Raw genomic sequence first — 17,634 nt, 5'->3', positions numbered from 1 at the left:
CAGGCAGGCTGAGGCAGTTGGGAGCGAGATCAGGCTGGCAGGGGAGGGTAGTTAGGGGTGATCAGGCAGGCAGGGGCAGTTGGGGGCAAGATCAGGCCAGCAGGGGAGGGCAGTGGGAGAGATCCGACTGGCAGGGGAGGGCAGTTAGGGGCGATCAGGCAGGCAGGCAGGTGAGTGGTTAGAAGCCAGGAGTCCCAGATTGTGAGAGGGCCTAAACTGGCAGTCAGACATCCCCCAAGGGATCCCTGATTGGAGAGGGTGCAGGCTGGGCACCCCCCCCCCCCCACCTGCACAAATTTCATGCACCAGGCCACTAGTTAATAAATAATACAAGAATAAACTTCATATTTACAACTGTAAACCTACTTTTGTCTACCCTGGATATTTATTTTGCAAATAATCCTGTACACTAACATTACTCATAAAAGCAAAGGGGAAAGTAAAATATTGTAGATTTATGTGGAAACCTCTGGAAAGTGTATGTTTAACTACCATGATAGAAAAAAATTTAGGTTATATTACATACATGTGGTAGAGTAGGACAGTTTTATTCCTGCAAATCTATTTTTGAATAGTGTAAAAATCTGAAGTGATAATTTGAGGTTCAAAATTGTATAAATGAGAGTGAATGTAATAATATTACCTCATCAAAAATAGTTATAAAATACTACTTTAAATGACTTAAAAATTTTTTTGTTTGCATTTTTAAGTGAGATAATCTTTTATTATTAAAGGCCTATTCTATGTCCAGTATTTCACTTTAGTCTAAAAAAAAAATGATCTCTGTCAGCAAAGAACTTTTATTTATTTTTTTTAAAAATATATTTTATTGATTTTTTACAGAGAGGAAGGGAGAGAGATAGAGAGTTAGAAACATCGATGAGAGAGAGAAACATCAATCAGCTGCCTCCTGCACATCTCCCACTGGGGATGTGCCTGCAACCAAGGTACATGCCCTTGACCGGAATCGAACCTGGGACCTTTCAGTCTGCAGGCCGATGCTCTATCCACTGAGCCAAACCGGCTTTGGCTAGCAAAGAACTTTTAGCCTAGGTCAGGGGTGGGCAACCTTTTTGTGAGTGCGTGCCAAAACCAGCAAAATCTGACTCAAAATTTGTCTGCGTGCCAACCCTAATTTTTTGAGAACATGTTACGCCTACTTGATATCTCTTAAGGTGTACGTATGTGAAGAAACTTGAAGAAATAATAAAATTCATTCGAGCAACAAAAACACAGTATATGATGATGAAAAATACATTTATTTTTTAATGTGTACATGTACACTGATAGTCCGACAGAAAACTTTATGACTCCATTTGATATTATCCGTGGGACTTTCGCTGCTGCATCACTGATGACAGAGATTTTACATCAGGTTTATATTTCGTGACCTTCAGAGATATGCACGAGCTACTACTTTCATCCGTCAGGCTACTCCTATTATGAGACTTAACAAAATTCATCACTGAGAACAAAGATTCACAAGCATATGTGGATGAAACCAAAACACTGGCCGGATCTAGGAAGGCAGGGAGAGTTAAGGCAGAGGCATAGAAATTGCTCTTCCCCTCTCTCGTCAATCCATGTCTAAGATCTTTAAGATAACTTGTTACGTAAAATTATTTATTTATCTAAGATGCACCTACACTGAATTTATCTGAAAAATAAAAAAGTCGATATTAAGAAAAAAATTGTAAATGGAAGATTATAAGAGAGGGTTTCGAGTGCCAGCAAAAGTTACTGGCGTGCCATGTTTGGCACGCATGCCAGGGGTTGCCCACCCCTGGCCTAGATGGAATATTATACTTATGTACAACAACAACTAGAGAATAGTGGAATATAAAGTCTGTCTTGCTGACTTGAAGTGCAGTAGAAGCTCAAGGAAATGAGGACTTAGACTCATAAAAGAAGACTTAGAGAAGGTAGAAGATGAGCCGGGCCTAAAGAATGAATTACAGACCCACCAGTGTGGCTCAGTTGGTTAGAGCGTCCTCTTGTGCACTAAAGGGTCTGGGATTCGATCCCTGGTTGGGGAATGTACGGGAGGCAACCGAATGATGTTTCTCTCACATCAATGTTTCTCTTTCTCTCTCTCCTCTCTCCTTTCTTCTCCTCCTTCTTTCTTCTTCCCTCTTCCCTCTTCCTTCTTCTTCTCCTTCCTCCTTCTTCCTCCTTCTTCCTCCTTCTTCCTCCTTTGTCCTCCTTCCCCTCCTCGTCCTCCTTCCCCTCCTCGTCCTCCTTCCCCTCCTCCTCCTCCTCCTCCTCCTCCTCCTCCTCCTCCTCCTCCTCCTTCTTCTTCTTCTTCTTCTTCTCTCTCTCTCTCTCTCTCTCTCTCTCTCTCTCTCTCTCTCTCTCTCTTCCTCTCTAGAATCAATGAAAAAAAAAAAAAAACCACACACACACAAAACACAACACCATATCCTCAGGTGAGGGTTTAAAAAAAGAAATATTGGAAGGAAATCTAGGCTTACATTAGACAATTTTATCCTGAACATTAGAGGATCTATGGCTTTTAACTAAGCAAATCAAGTTAGAAATATTGAAAAAGTTGCAGAGAAAAATTCTATCAGGATATTTTTTGCCCTAGTAAGATTGACCTTTACCACTATGGGAATGATTGTGAATTAATACCAAAGTATTTTTAAGCTAAATAGAAACATTCCTTTTCCAAACCATTCTAATTTGCATCCAAGCCTTAGCTCAAGTTATCTACTCCTACAATGTCCTTTCCCTCATCAACTTTCTAAATCTTAGGCTTTCTATTCTCTGCATGAAATTTTCCTAGTTCATTTTCCTCTTCAGCCACAAATACCATTTTTCTTTTGTGCTTCTATACCTTAGAACAATGACAGTCCCTTATAAGCAGGGACTATCATGTTTTATTATGTACTTTGCCAGCCTAACATAGCAGGTGTTTGATAAATGACAATTGAGTGCTGAAAATCAGCAGAAATGGCTTTTATTCTGAAAAGAGCACCAGCTAGATAAATGTAATGCTCATTTCCTGGTAGTTTAGGAGTTCTCTGCCTTTTACCACATATTGAGGTTCTTCTCATTCTATACTACGCATTTACGTTCATACCTCAAGTTTTAGCTACCTTACAGTGTCCTTTTAAAAAATTTTAAAGTCAGAAACCTGTGGATGGGGTATGAATAGTTGGAAGACCGGTGAAATTTTAATATTCCTTTTTGAGGCTTGTTAGTGATCTAACATCACCTAAAGCTTTCTGAATATAGTTTGTTTTCTGTTGGCCTTTGTGTGTCTGAGGAGATTGACTATAGTAGAAAGAAAAATCCTTACATTAAAAAACACTTTTCAAGAAATAACATTACCATAGTAAAAAAACAAATGTATTGAGTATCCGTTGCAGTTCTTTTTAAAATAAATATATTTTGATTGACTTCAGAGAGGAAGAGAAGAGAGAGAGATAGAAACATCGATGAGAGAATCATCAATCGGCTGTTTCCTGCAAGCCCCTTACTGGGGATAGAGCCCACAACCCTGGCATGTGCCCTGACCAGGAATAGAACCGTGACCTCTTGGTTCATAGTTCGATGTTCAACCAAAGAGCCACACTGGCCAGGCTCGGCTGCAGTTCTTTAAAGTGAGTCTCTAAAGAAAATGTTATGCTTCTGACTTCTTACTGGAGCTATCTTATTGAGTGGAATAGCTTTTCGTAGAAACTTTGGATAATTTTATTAGAGACTAAATTACACCAAAAAAAGGTTTAAGAAATCTAAGAAGCAAAGAAAATTGTGGATCAAATATGCAGCAATTGCGTTCATTGTTATCATAATGTGATTTTTTAAAAAAATTAGGTGCCCCAAACTTTTATCTAAAATCTATAGGACATGTTTTTCCAGAATCTAGGTATAAATTATACTTAACTTTTAGTCAAAAGTCAGGAATTTAACCAGCAATTAAATAATGGTTCCTATGGCAAAGCAGTTTCCCCATATATTGATTTACTTTATAACCTGTTTTCTAGGCATATATTTTGACACCTAAGGCACATGAAGGAAGGATTGAGATTGGAAGCTACAGACATTGTCTGTTCTGAGCAGTTTCTGACAATAGACCACTGTAGCAAAGGGCAATAAATGCCACTGAGATATCCCTCAACACAAATCTGTAAGTATCTTTTGGGAATTACAGGGGGATTAGAAAATTGTCTCTGCTGACTCAATAGAAAAAAACAAGTCTTCATTTTGTAATTTGTGGTCTGTATGCTTGTAAATTAAGATACACTGAGTTGTCAAGTAGAGGACTGGTTTGTGGGTGAGAATTTAAGTCAAAATACAATGCAATAACTTGAAACCTTTGTCTTAAAACCTTAGACAAAAGGTTACATGAATTTGGATAACTACATTATTAAGTTATTGGACCTTTGCCTGGAAAACCAATTAGAGGATTTTAGTCTTGATATGGCATGAAGTTAGCATAACCCAGCATCTTGAAATAACAGTGGAAGTTGACAAAGTAATGGAATTTTTGGAAATCAAATGTGGCAGTACTATATATAGAAGGATTCTAAGAAATAAAGTCTAGTGGTAAGGAAACTGGGCATGTGACTATTTTAGTAATCTAGGAGTGAAGAAATCCTGGACAGAATAGTGGCAATGAGAATGGAGATGAAAGAATAAAAGATATTTCAAAAGGAAAAAGTATAGAACATCACAATGAGTTGGATAAAAGGGTGGTGTCAAAAAATAAATGTTCTGTACTAGACAATCATGGTATCATTGAAAGTGGACAGTTGAGAAGCTGGTTTGAGAAGATGCTGAGTCCCATTTTTGTCATACTGAATTTAAGACAATATGCAGGAATTTCATTTGAAATGCTTCGATTAAAGGTTGTGAATATATAGAACGAGAATTCTATGTAAAAGTCATTCTGGAGAGGTAAATTTGTCAGTATCCACATAAAGCTGATAAGGGTGGACAAGCTATCTGAAGCTCTTTGTTATGGACAAGATCCCTTTCTTTAAAAAGAAATATGTAGTCCTAGCCGGTTTGGCTCAGTGGATAGAGCATTGGCCTGCGGACTGAAGGGTCCCAGATTTGGATCCGGTCAAGGGCAGATGCCCGGGTTGCAGGCTTGATCCCAGTAGTGGGTGTGCAGGAGGCAGCTGATCAGTGATTCTCTCTCATCATTGATGTTTCTATCTCTCCCTCTCCCGTTCTCTCTGAAATCAATAAAAATATATATATTTTTTTAATTATATATTTTATTGATTTTTTACAGAGAGGAAGGGAGAGAGATAGAGAGCTAGAAACATCGATGAGAGAGAAACATCGACCAGCTGCCTCCCGCACATCTCCCACTGGGGATGTGCCCGCAACCCAGGCACATGCCCTTGACGGAAATCGAACCTGGGACCCTCCAGTCCGCAGGCCTACGCTCTATCCACTGAGCCAAACCGGTCTCGGCTATAAAAATATATTTTAAAAATAATAAATTAAATATGTAAACACATGTTTATGTAAATAAATTATTTGACTAAGTATGTAATCTTAAATAAACATTTCCAAAATTGAATTAAAATTCTTCATTTTTTTCTTGGAGTGTCATATCTCAAGCTTATTATGCCTGTAAGAAAATCAGTTATGAGGGTCAATGACTAAAATGTGTTCATATTCTTGAACCTTAACCTCTACTTCCATTAATAAAACAAAGATCTTTCCCAGTATTAGATTGAAGGAATGAAATTGAGAATTTAAAATCCAAATAATTCAATCAATTAAAACTTTGTAAAATTGACATGGCTTTAATTTAGGAAATGGAAAGGCAAATAATTGAATTGTGGGAAATGTGCTGGTCTCTAGTTTCAAGAAACAGTACAGCACAAAGAACTGGCATTCTGGCTGAAGAAGTGTAATAATAAACAGAAATTTGAAAACCAGGAAGACAGGTTTTTCAAGAGCACAACTGTAGCATTTCAAAGGTGGTATAACAAGAAATTCCAGAGTTGGCCAAAAATGGTTTAGATAATTGAGATTCCTTATTTGAATACTTGTTTTTGATGGAGAAACATGTTAAGAGGAAATGAAGGTTCTAAGAGATCTGGAACTTTTCCTCCTCCTTACCCTAAATTGGGCTTGCTTCTGAAGAAAAGGGTTAGCCAAAAATAATCAAATAGGAACTCAGTACTGCTTAAATTGTAGGCAGGTGTTTAAAAAGTTACCAAAGGGAAAACAATTTTAAAAATTGTTTAATTAATTAAAAGCAAATATTTTGGTTTTCTAGAAACTAAACATTGTTTTGTATAATTCCTATTTACCTAGCGATTACCTGTCTGTAAAGTAGCCACATGTCGTTAGACAGAAATACCATATTATTCTACATCTTTAGTTGATTTTTTTATGTTCTACTTTAATGAAATGTAAGGAAACCTAAAATGTTCATCTGTGCTTCCAAACAACCTTTTAAAAACTCAGTAATATGTCTTCTGGGCATATACCAGGATCTTTAGACTAATTCACTTCTATCCTTGAACACATTTGATTAATCCAAGTTCAGTGAACTTCCAGTCAGGTTATCCAGAAATGGGAACTATTTTTCCCCCTGTATTTCTATCCTAGTTACATCTAATTTACATGTCTGATCTACTGACTTCTGTCTTTTCATGACTAAATTATGGAGGTAAGTAAAGATTTAATATTGATCATAGTCATGTAACCTTCATTCTGAACTTATATTCCTTTAATGTTTTTTAAATTACTAAGCACTCTTGTAGCATTGTAATTTTTATTAGCAAGTTATGTATATTCGTTTTAGGTGGGCTGTTGTACTGATTAGATGTATACTTTTGTGTAACTTTCAACTAGTTAGTATTTCTATATACATCATCTCATTTTGTAATCACCCAAGAAAACATCTAATAGAAAAATGCTCTGTAGTCTTTACTTGAATCAAGTCTTTCAGACTTTTTACATAAAGTATCCTCATCCATCTTTGAATCTACTATAATTCTTGTTTTTAGTGCCTGTTCACTGATAATGTAGCATTCTGAATTTTTCAGTTCAGTTCAGTTTGGACTGTTGTATGTCCAGCACTGTGGGGGAAATAAAGCACAGTCCCAATCCTCATCTTAAAAGAATTTGTGGAACCTCAGACATTGCAGCCAGAATTTCTCGGGGTCTCTTTTTACAAGAAGGGTAAGACAAACCTATCCTGTTTGGCTTCCATCTTGGGAACCCAAAGATATTCCAAATTTTTACCAGAGTGTGAAAATGGAGAATAACATGAAATAGAAACACTGAATATTTGGTATGTTTGACTCAACTGAGAGGAAAAAGCCTCTTTAAAGTAATGTTTTCTGGTTTTGAGGTACTGATATGAAATCTGCAGGTGCAGAATGCTGCCTACCTAAAAGCTCTCTCTGGTTAGACAAGTCTTAGGCACATTTTAGCTTTGGGAACATAGTCTTATTTATTTTGCTGCATGTTATTGCTTTTTTGTTCTATGTCATGCTTACTACTCATTTCCTATGTAAGGTGTTAGCTTTTTATCCATTTAAAGACATGTGGTTGATCTATCTCATAGTTTAGATAAATACTAAGGCATTTTCTAAGCTCAATAATTATGAGATGCTGAGTTTTTTGGCAAAATGTGTACAGAACTTTTCTTCTCTAGTAGGTCCACTAGAAGGCCAAATAATTCTTTAGGTGTAGTTCTGTGGCAAAGCTGGTAATTATGTTTTGTTTAAAACACTAAGTTTGATGTCACATTACTCTCTTTGATGGCTTCTTTGGCTCCAGAAAGGTAATAAAAATTCCTAAATTAAAAAAAAAATTTCCTTAGTGGCTCTACATTGCTAAATTTGCTGTTACAGAATCAACTTCCCCAACACAGGAAAAATAACAGTAGCATATGGGAGATTTAGAGGGCTCTTACCAAGTCATTTATTATCCCCCCAGCGAGGTCTCTGGTAATGTGACCATTTCTATTATTTATGATAGAGAATCAATAAAAAACTTACAAAGTGAAGCTGAAGTTTGTCAGATGAAAACAGTATACAAGACAAATTAGAAACAGCAATTATTCCCTAAACCATGTATTTCTCGAGTTGCTTTCCCTTGACCATTTTATATTATTTTGGGCTCCTGATTTTAGATATATTTTCAAAGCAGCTCAAATTAATTCTGAACTCTTTCTAATTATGACATATATTAAATCCAAGAGTAAAATTCAACACTAGAGCTTCTTTTCAGAAAATCTTTGTAGGGAGAACTTCCAATTGCTTATAAGGTAAATTAAGGAGATTCAAGAATAAGCTAAAATCTTTAGTGCCTTATCAGAAATGAAACTGGGTGATGGAAAAAAGCTGTAACAAAAGAGAAGTGGGATAATAAGGGAGGCCCGACTATTGATGGTACAGTTAAGACTGACAAACATTAACATGTCATTGTGATGAGTCATACTTGTGTATATGAGATGGATTGATATGTGTATATGATTTGATGAACAAAGTTTTCAGCATGGTTTGCCAAGACAAACTTCTGCCATTATTTTCTTATAATTGAAAAGAAAATTGACAAATCATTTCATTCAAGAAGTTAAGAGTTAAGTGGTGCCCATATGAAAATGTTAGTATTTTTTTTTCGAAGGCAAGCAAGTTTTTAATTTGCCTGTGGTGCACCTAAACATATCACTGTTTCCTTCTAACTACATTTGCCTGCCTCCCTTTCTTAAAAAAGACTCAATTTTTTGCATGTCTTCACATCCCAATCACAGAGTCCCACTCTATTTTGGAGTGAACACCAGAGGTTTACTGAAGTGATCTTGACAGATGTGTCTCCAGATATGATATCTCTAAAATATTTACTAAAATAAGAAAATCAATCCACTCTAAAAGTCACTTCCCTATAATGAACATTTTTTAAGTGTAGCAGTCTGTCTCCTAAAAAATCTCTACATTGTGAACTCATGACTTTTAGACACTATTTAATAAAAGACAAATTATTATTTTTTAATATATTTTTTATTGATTTTTTACAGAGAGGAAGGGAGAGAGATAGAGAGTTAGAAACATCGATGAGAGAGAAACATCGATCAGCTGCCTCCTGCACATCTCCTATTGGGGATGTGCCCGCAACCCAGGTACATGCCCTTGACCGGAATCGAACCTGGGACCTTTCAGTCCGCAGGCTGACGCTCTATCCACTGAGCCAAACCGGTTTTGGCAAAAGACAAATTATTTTAATTTAAACCCATTGTCAATGTTATGAGTTATATTTATAGTAAGCTCTAGAAGGGAAGGCATTGCTTTGTTCCTTGCAGTATCTCCAATGTCCAGAATAGTATTTGACACATAGCAGATGCCAATAAATATTTATTGAATGAATTAATAAATGTTATGTATATTATATGTTTCCACAGGTAATATGTTTCTATTAGTGCATTAATAAGAACATTTCTCATCAAACTAGTTTTCTGCAAATGTGAATGACTAAACACATTAATAGCAGTTTAAATATTTCCTGTTACAATATTTTTTGTTTCAGTATTTTAACCAGTTATCAGTTTTTAATAATCTTACTAGCAAAACACTATAGAGAGTTAAGTAGTGTTAACCATTTACTCAACTGGTTAAATCATATACATGCCAAAAACGTAACAGAATAGAAATATTGTGCCCTAGAATATGATGCTAGCAAGGGAACCAGACCAAACACATCATCCCCCAAACTAAGATGACGCACTAAAACAACTAAGTTGGCTTTTCTGCAGAAAAAAGAATGCCACCAAAATCAAAACACTTGGTTCATAAAGCTTTTTTTCTTATTTGGGTCATTATTTTCAGTTGCTAACCTTAACATTACTAGTCTTAAAGTATTTTGCACTTTTATAATAGACATAATCTTTTCAGATACTGTTGGGAAATTTTTTAAAAAAATTATTTCTTCCCTACAACCTAGTACACAAATCTGTAAGTAATTACTAGAAATGTCTGTAATACATTTTTTTTACTAAGTGGAGGAGTTTCACAGGAAGGATGGTAAAATTTGTGTCAATGGGAGGTAATGGGCCATAATATGCCATAAGAGTCCCCCTTACTCTGCATACTGTCTTTCAGGTATGGCTCTTCCTTTTTTTAAAATAGCTAATACTTTTACATGGTCTGGTGAAAAAAAAAAAGCCTTTCTCCCATGCCTAAACCCCACTCACCCAGTTCCCTCTCCACAGGTGACCTGGATCTTTGCTGACAATTTCATGGATATATAAGAAAATGAGTATATTTTTTCACAAATGGAAACTATAAAGTGGAAATATATCTTTTTCAACATTATACATTGTTCTGCACATTTTCCCCTTATAAATATGACAATCCTTCCTTATCAGTTTATGAACTGCTGCTCTATTCTTTTTAAGAGTTGCATAGTATTTCATTGTATGAACCATAATTTACCCATTCCCTATTGATGAACTTTGAGTGTATTTTTAATCTTTTGCTGTTATGATGATTATCAGTTGAATGTGATCTCCTTGAGAATAATAATTTCTTTCTTACTCATTTTTTTATCCTGAAAACTTAGTATAGTGTCCAACAAATGTTTAACAGATGTTTTTGAATGAATTAATTGTACTTTTTAAAATGGTGCTCAACTGCTTCCACTCTATGGTTTTTTAATCCTACTATGTACAAAGTACGTGGTGCTCTTTGACTTAATGATTCCTCTTCTAAATGTTTATCCTATTTAAAATGATACATATGTAAGAATTCCTACAAGAGGAATCACTAAGTCAAAGTATATGTGTATTTAAAGCAGTGGTTCTCAACCTTCTGGCCCTTTAAATACAGTTCCTCATGTTGTGACCCAACCATAAAATTATTTTCGTTGCTACTTCATAACTGTAATGTTGCTACTGTTATGAATCGTAATGTAAATATCTGATATGCAGGATGGTCTTAGGCGGCCCCTGTGAAAGGGTCGTTCAACCACCAAAGGGGTCGCGACCCACAGGTTGAGAACCGCTGATTTAAATGTTAGTAGAAGTTATTCATAAAGGTTTTGATCAAATGTAGATGCTAATTAGTAACATATATTATTCTTCTCACTAAATATTTAGCACAGTACTTTACACATAGTAATGTTAACACTATTGAGTAGATGAAGCTCATATTCAAGTGAGAAAAATTTGTTTTTATAATGGCATGTAAGTCCATACAGAGGAAAGGGAGCCATCTTCATCATCATCACTAATAGTTACTGAGTGCTTACCATATGCCAGGAAATATGTTGAATATATTATCTCCTTTAATTCTCATATATCCTATAAAATATATATATTTTTATCCCCATTTGATAGATGAAGAAGTTGAGGCACAAATAGGTTAAATGACTTGCCCAAGCCATCTAGCTAGTAAGTGATTAAGCTGGGATTAGAAATCAATCAGCATGATTCCAGAATCCATTCTTGAAAGCTATATAAATGTTCATGAAAAAGAGAAATGGAAAGAGGCATTGAAGGTAAAAGGAATATGTGGCAAAGCACCAAGTGCACAGTGTTGTTCAGAAAGCAGCAAGCAGTTAGAGTGGCTTAAGCATTGTTGAGGTGTGGTTGCCCAGAGATGGCATGGCAGGAGACAAGAAAATGGCAATTTCCCTTTACTCTAAAAGAGAACAAAAAACTCATTTCTTTTTCTGAGATTGCCCTGGCATGATGGCAGCCTCTGGTTTCACAGTTTTGTTCATGGCGAGAGCTTCAGGCCTTTTTATCCTTTCAAAACTATAGCATTCAGTTTTGTCTTCAGAGGATACTGTTCTATTACCAACCAGATGGAAGCCTTCCATTAATAAAGTGTCAATGAGTAAGCCGAGAACATTAGTTCCATTGGCCAATTTTCGACTATCAGGTTTTATAGAAACATACCTAGAACAAAAAAAAAACACACACACATTTAATTATAAGGCATCCCTTTAATAACTAGCAAAACTAAACACATAAATTTGACTTATAACCACTCATAAATGCATCATACCCATTTTCATCAGATTTTGTTTTGACACTTCATTTATAAATCCACATCAGTAATTTCAGGGTACTGAAAATAGATATCTTACTATGATTTCCAAAGTCATTTTAATTCTACACTTAGGAATGTAACTGGCACTGATGGATTTTCGTTGAGAAACTATTTTCTGGAGCAAACAATTTGGTCAAACAATTACATTTACTAAACATTGTTTTAATTAAATAACTTAATTGATTTAGTCATTTTAATGAACATTATACATTTACAATTTTCCCCCTAGATTTAATTTACCAGCACTGATATTACACATTTTCAGCACTGATATTACACATTTTCTTTTATGACTTATTACTATCAAACGCATTTTCTCCAGGTAAATTTTGCAGATATAAAATATCAAGAAGACTTTATTGTCAAGTTTTACTCAATAACTGTCTAAATATTGCAAAGCAAAACATGGGGTCAAAAAGCCTCTGCCTATTTCCTGGGAAACTTGATAGAACCAATCTAAATAATTACAGAAAAATGTATCTGAACTTTTCAGGTTGGTTATATGTTGGCTTTAATAATGTCAATATAACATATTCAATAGATATAACTGTATTACTCCTTCTTTACTTATCATCAAGGGTATTTTTATGTCTTTGTGTCCTCCCACCATTTGTTTATGAGATGGGAAGAAGAGGCCAACTTAAATTAGTTCTAGGCTGCAACCTAAACTATCTGCAGTTTTATGGGATAAAAAGAGCCTTAGGGACATCCCTAGCCTTTTAATTATGATTGAAATAGAGTGGCTTATTGTAGTTCACATTCTAAAGCTCATTCTAGGCAAAGAAAGCAATTCAATAATAAAATGTAAGAATTGTAAAACTACAAAGTACATATCAAAAAAATGTTTATTGCCCTGGCCAGTGTGGCTCAGGGATTAGAGTGTCAGGCCACAGACTGAAGGGTTGCAGGTTCCATTCCTGGACAATGGCATGTACCTGGGTTTCAGGTTCGATCCTCGGCCCCCGTCCTGGTAGGGACGCATATGGGAATCAACCAATCGATGTGTGTCTTTCACATCAATATTTCTCTCTCTCTCCCTCTCCCTTCCTTCCACTCTCTCTGCAAAAGCAACTTTAAAAATATCCTCAGGTGAGGATTTTTAAAAAAATGTTTATTATGTCTGATATAGTAAATTTTTAACCTTAGTAAATCATTCCATCTACCCCCAAGTCCCAGATCTTAATTATATAGCGTAGGAACATTTTTCAACGAGAAAAACAGTTATAGAGCATCTCACAAAATAAAGATACAAATAGTATACTATAGGTTATAACAAAGTGGAATGCACTTGTAAGAAATCACTGAGCCAAAGTACTTAATTCCCTCTGAAGCCAAATTGAGAAATGACAGTTTCACAGCACCAGAAAAGGATAGAAGAAACCAATGAGAAATAGAAAACAAAACGTATTTTAAAAACTTAAAAGGCAGTTACACTTTTCCATTTGACCCAGTTTAAAAAAAGGAAAAGTGAGATATAATAAAAGGCTACTGGGATTCTATGGTCTAGAATCCTATGACCATAACTTGAGCTTGATAATGTTACCACATCTGCAAGATGCAAGCCAAGTATTTCTAGTACTGTGAACTTGAGAGATAATAACTGAGCAACCTGTTAGGTTAATAAAACTTAGAGTAGTAAATTACATTAGTGGAACATACCAAACAACTGGATGACACACCAGACTCCTAGAAGCCGTTCAGGCTTATTCTCCACTTTCCACCTTCAAAAAACAACTGAATGGACAGATTCAGACCAGGAGTGAGCAAGAAATAAAAATGATTGCCAGCTAGGCAGTCATCTAAGGTGGATCTTTTAAGTCTGGAGGTTTCATCTAGTCATCTGAAATCCCAATAATGTCACCTTATTCAGGTTATCTGTCTCTACTTTGAAAACGGCACTATAAAGTAAAAATAAATAAAATCAAACATTCTGGGATAGAAAAAATTCTGAACTTCAACTGAAAAGAATACTATTTGGGGATGAAAAAAAGCTTTCAACTTTTAAAACTAGCTACTGTTTTGGGAATTATCTATTTTGGAAGTTTAATACCATTCTCACATTAAGATGAAAAAATTTTGTAATATTTCTAAAACACAAACACTTTAATAACAAAGGGGAAACCACTTGATACTGTGTACATGCAAGGATATACCAACCTGAGTTTCTAATCTTGTTTTTCAAGATTACAATTATTTTCTCCAACTGCATAGTTTTTAAAGAGCATTTAAGTATTTCCAGGATATCATTTTTCACCTTGCATGTTTCTTCTTAAAACCAATAACACCATTTTTTCTTAGGTTTCCTTAGGATCCCTTTTACAAAAGGGATACTCAAAGATCTTAATCACTCAAATTTTAAAAACCAAAAAACTGGTCATTTCCTCTCTATTTATGTTAGTGCCCCACCAACAAAAAGAATGTTGTGCATAGAGTTATCTTAAAACCATTTGAGATGAGAGGGTCTTACTTTTATTCACAATCAGCCTATTAATTTAACTGGCTCTCTTCTCCCAAAATGACATTTCAACCTCTTTGCAAGGGCAGGAATTATGAAGTACAATAAGTTAAGAATTATACTGCTCAGTGTTCCCCAGTTGCAAGACCGAGGGGTGTCTTGTGGATGGGCAAACATTGGTAGTTCCTGATGGCTGCTGCTGAAGTTAAGAAATATCCCCACCATTATGTCCCAAAAAAGTAACTTCATGTTAGAGTCCTGGTGCACGAAATCCGTGCACAGGGTGGGCTAGGGGGAGTGGTCCCTCAGCCCGGCCTGCACCCTCTCGCAATCTGGGACCCCTTGAACTTCCCTCTCGCAATCTGGAACCGCTGGCTCCTAACCACTATCCTGCCTGCCTGCCTGATTGCCTCTAACTGCTCACTTGCCTGCCTGCCTGCCTGATCGCCCTTAACCGCGTCTGCCTCGGCCCCTGCTGCTGTGGCTTTGTCTGGAAGGTCGATTGGCTATCTGGTCTATTTAGGATATTATGCTTTTATTATATATACTACCTGTAAAAAAAAATATGGAGACTTTTTCTTCCTCCTGAAAATCGAAGCCAATTTTCACAGCTAGTAAAATAATGGTGGGACAAGATAATTTTAAGGGGGAAAACGATACTGACAGCAGAGTGGAAATTAGCCATAGGGTCCAGTCAAGAACAGTAGGGGGATAAAGTAATTGACTCAGGAGCAACAATCCTTAACATACTGACAGCCTATACCAATAGTTTGAGTTGTCTAAGAGTGCCAAAGATGTAGAAGGATACCAGATTTGCCATGGATTATCTGCCTTAATGGTGTTTAAAAATAAAGTAGAATGGAGAAAAATCAGTAGTCAAATCATAAGGCCTGAAAAAGCAAATATACATAAAGTATGAGGAGATCAGGATAAACAATTGAGCCTTCACTATATCCCAGCCATTATTAGGGGTTAAAAAAAAAAGTTTTATTCCTAAGCCAAATTTACTAGCAATGGAACATTTTCTATAAAATTATTTCTTCCTACAACTTTAGTGACCAGTCCCAGTTTTCCGTGGACAGTCTTGGTTTATTCCTATTGTCCCACATAATAACAAAACCCTCTTTCACTCTGAAAAGTACCCCAGTTTGGACATAATTATCTGGTCATTCTGCCCAACTCTACTGGCTACCCCAAAACATTGAGTCATAATTTATTCCAAGAAAAGTTGTAGGCATGAGAAACTCAGTTTTGAGGGGAAACATCAGGAACTGATATAGAAGAGATGCTTCAAAGTATAAAATACCTGACTCCAGTTTGGTTATCAGTAATGCTGTCCGAGCCACACTGGAAAACCAGGTCGTGGTAAGAAGGTCTTTGTGGAGGAAGTGGAAGTAAGGTCATCTGAGGAGGGCAGCAGTTACTACTCCAGGTTGGTGCTGAAGATTGCTCTATAAACACTGTAATCCTCCCAGTTAACATCTCAATTGTTTTGCTGCAAGAGCCAAACACCCTGAAAAAAGCTTGAGTGTTTCGGCTTAGGAAATACACCTGCACAAGAGCAGGTCTTGGCTGTAGCAGGAGTTCTTGGTTTAAGAGATCAACCAGAGGATCAAGTTCATAGAAAAGAGCCTCTCTCTGAAGCCTAAGATAGTCTGAAAAATCAGTAGGTAATATAAGCCGTTGAGTTCTCAAAAAATCTAAGATGAAACTAAATAAAACACCATCTCTGTCGACAAAAATCTGGCCACCATCCATCTTGAATTCTTGGTCTCTGCCATGTAACATTCGTGTTAGCCGAGAGGTAGGAAACTGCTTTATGGTAGAAGATCTTGTCGTGAATATCTTCCCTCCCACATTCAGAGTGACCAGTTTCTGACCACTCATTCTTCCCTTGCCTCAGATTAGAGGCTACAAACCTTCCGCCACAAACTTAAGAACTTGTAAATCAAACTATAACCATAAATGTTGCTAGTTATATATGATTAAGTGGAGAGAGGAGAAAATAACAAAAAAACAAAGACCTAGATTTCCAGGTAACTACTGTAAAGCAAATAGTGTATCCATAGTTGTGTTTGCAAATTTGAGTTGCTTGGGAACTTACAGTACACAAAATAAAAAAAGCAACAGATGAGAAACTAGACAGTTTAAGAAAAACTGACAATATATAAGGATAGGTGTCAAGATCCCTTTCCTATGTTCCATAAAAAATTCTCCATGAAAAGCTACTGTAAATCTCTATTTTTAAAAAAAATACTGGGAGCAGAAAAGTACTCCTCCCCAGACCGCTTATCCACTGAATCCTCATGGCAGTGGTTAAGATTTAGAGAAACACTGTCATTTCTTATGATCCCTTTAGCAATTTCAATCACAAATTGTCAGTTAAGGATGAGACAGCCATTACCTCAACTAGCAGGTTAACTTGACTCTTCTCATAACTACAATGATTCTTCTGTACTTTAAATTGCATTGCCATCTTTTTTTCCTATTTCCCTTGTATTATCTCTTCTCAACCAAATTAAAGGACTGGGGTAAAGACACTCCGGGCTTTCAAAGAAATGTCTTGTTCTATGACAGATGTAAGTTATACCGGAGAGCAGTTCTAAGATAAGCTCACTCTTGTTTTCCTTGAATTCTAAACAAGGAAATTAAGTATTCTTTGGGAGATAGGGTATCTTTACCTCATGTGAACAGATAGGACAGCATTAATGTTTAATGATTACTTTGTACTTTATAGTAGCTGACAGATTGTTTTCTCTATTGTCAAAAGTCTTACTACTCTTAAATTCTTCAAGCAAGTGGTTTGCTTGGTTGTATGGTTGCCAGGATACTTTGGGACAACCCACACTTAGCTGTCAGTAAAAAGAGGCTTTCCCATTTCCTGCTTTTATCATGTTACTTTTTTTAACCTATGCTTTCGTTTGTACAGCCACCTAACACTTCTGTAGTTTATTACCAAACTCCTTTAGTGATAAATTTATAATACCTAAGGAGAAAAAGGCAAGCTAAAATCTCCACCCTCTTAAAAATGTACACTTATCACAAGAAAATGCCACTTTTTATTTGCACTTTATATGATTTACACTTTAGCAAAAAAGAAAATCTACCCTTGGCAGAAAAATCTGGAAATCCAATCCACCTGTTTCC

The 17,634-nt window shown here is 36.1% G+C and overlaps 1 protein-coding gene and 1 long non-coding RNA gene across 6 annotated transcripts in view; one reads left to right on the top strand and one right to left on the bottom strand.

Annotated features, from left to right (window-relative positions):
- The window catches only part of LOC139006642 (uncharacterized), a 109,571-nt gene that overhangs the window by 73,111 nt on the left and 18,826 nt on the right, over positions 1-17,634 (top strand). For all 5 annotated transcript variants that reach the window (XR_011470783.1, XR_011470781.1, XR_011470780.1 and 2 more), the window contains one exon: positions 3,990-4,132. This is a non-coding gene — a long non-coding RNA (uncharacterized lncRNA). The remainder of the gene's footprint in view (positions 1-3,989; positions 4,133-17,634) is intronic.
- On the bottom strand, positions 9,005-17,560 carry KCNRG (potassium channel regulator). Its single transcript, XM_070409099.1, has 2 exons — positions 15,794-17,560; positions 9,005-11,878 (listed from the first exon to the last, which is right to left on the bottom strand). The coding sequence occupies exons 1-2, from the start codon at positions 16,372-16,374 to the stop codon at positions 11,638-11,640; spliced, it is 822 nt and encodes a 273-aa protein (XP_070265200.1). The 5' UTR covers positions 16,375-17,560; the 3' UTR covers positions 9,005-11,637.

Source organism: Myotis yumanensis, unplaced genomic scaffold, assembly GCF_028538775.1.
Source record: "Myotis yumanensis isolate MYYU_CA2020_CCGP unplaced genomic scaffold, mMyoYum1.0.hap1 SCAF_3, whole genome shotgun sequence".
Classification (NCBI taxonomy): Eukaryota; Metazoa; Chordata; class Mammalia; order Chiroptera; family Vespertilionidae; genus Myotis; species Myotis yumanensis.
This window is presented reverse-complemented; position numbering and strand designations above follow the sequence as displayed.

Bases quoted from the DNA above. Each gene is read 5' to 3' on its own strand.
- KCNRG (XM_070409099.1), bottom strand. From the start codon at position 16,374: ATGAGTGGTCAGAAACTGGTCACTCTGAATGTGGGAGGGAAGATATTC. The intron at 11,879-15,793 runs GTATTTTATACT...TTTTTGTTCTAG, and splicing joins GATAACCAAACTGGAGTCAG to GTATGTTTCTATAAAACCTG.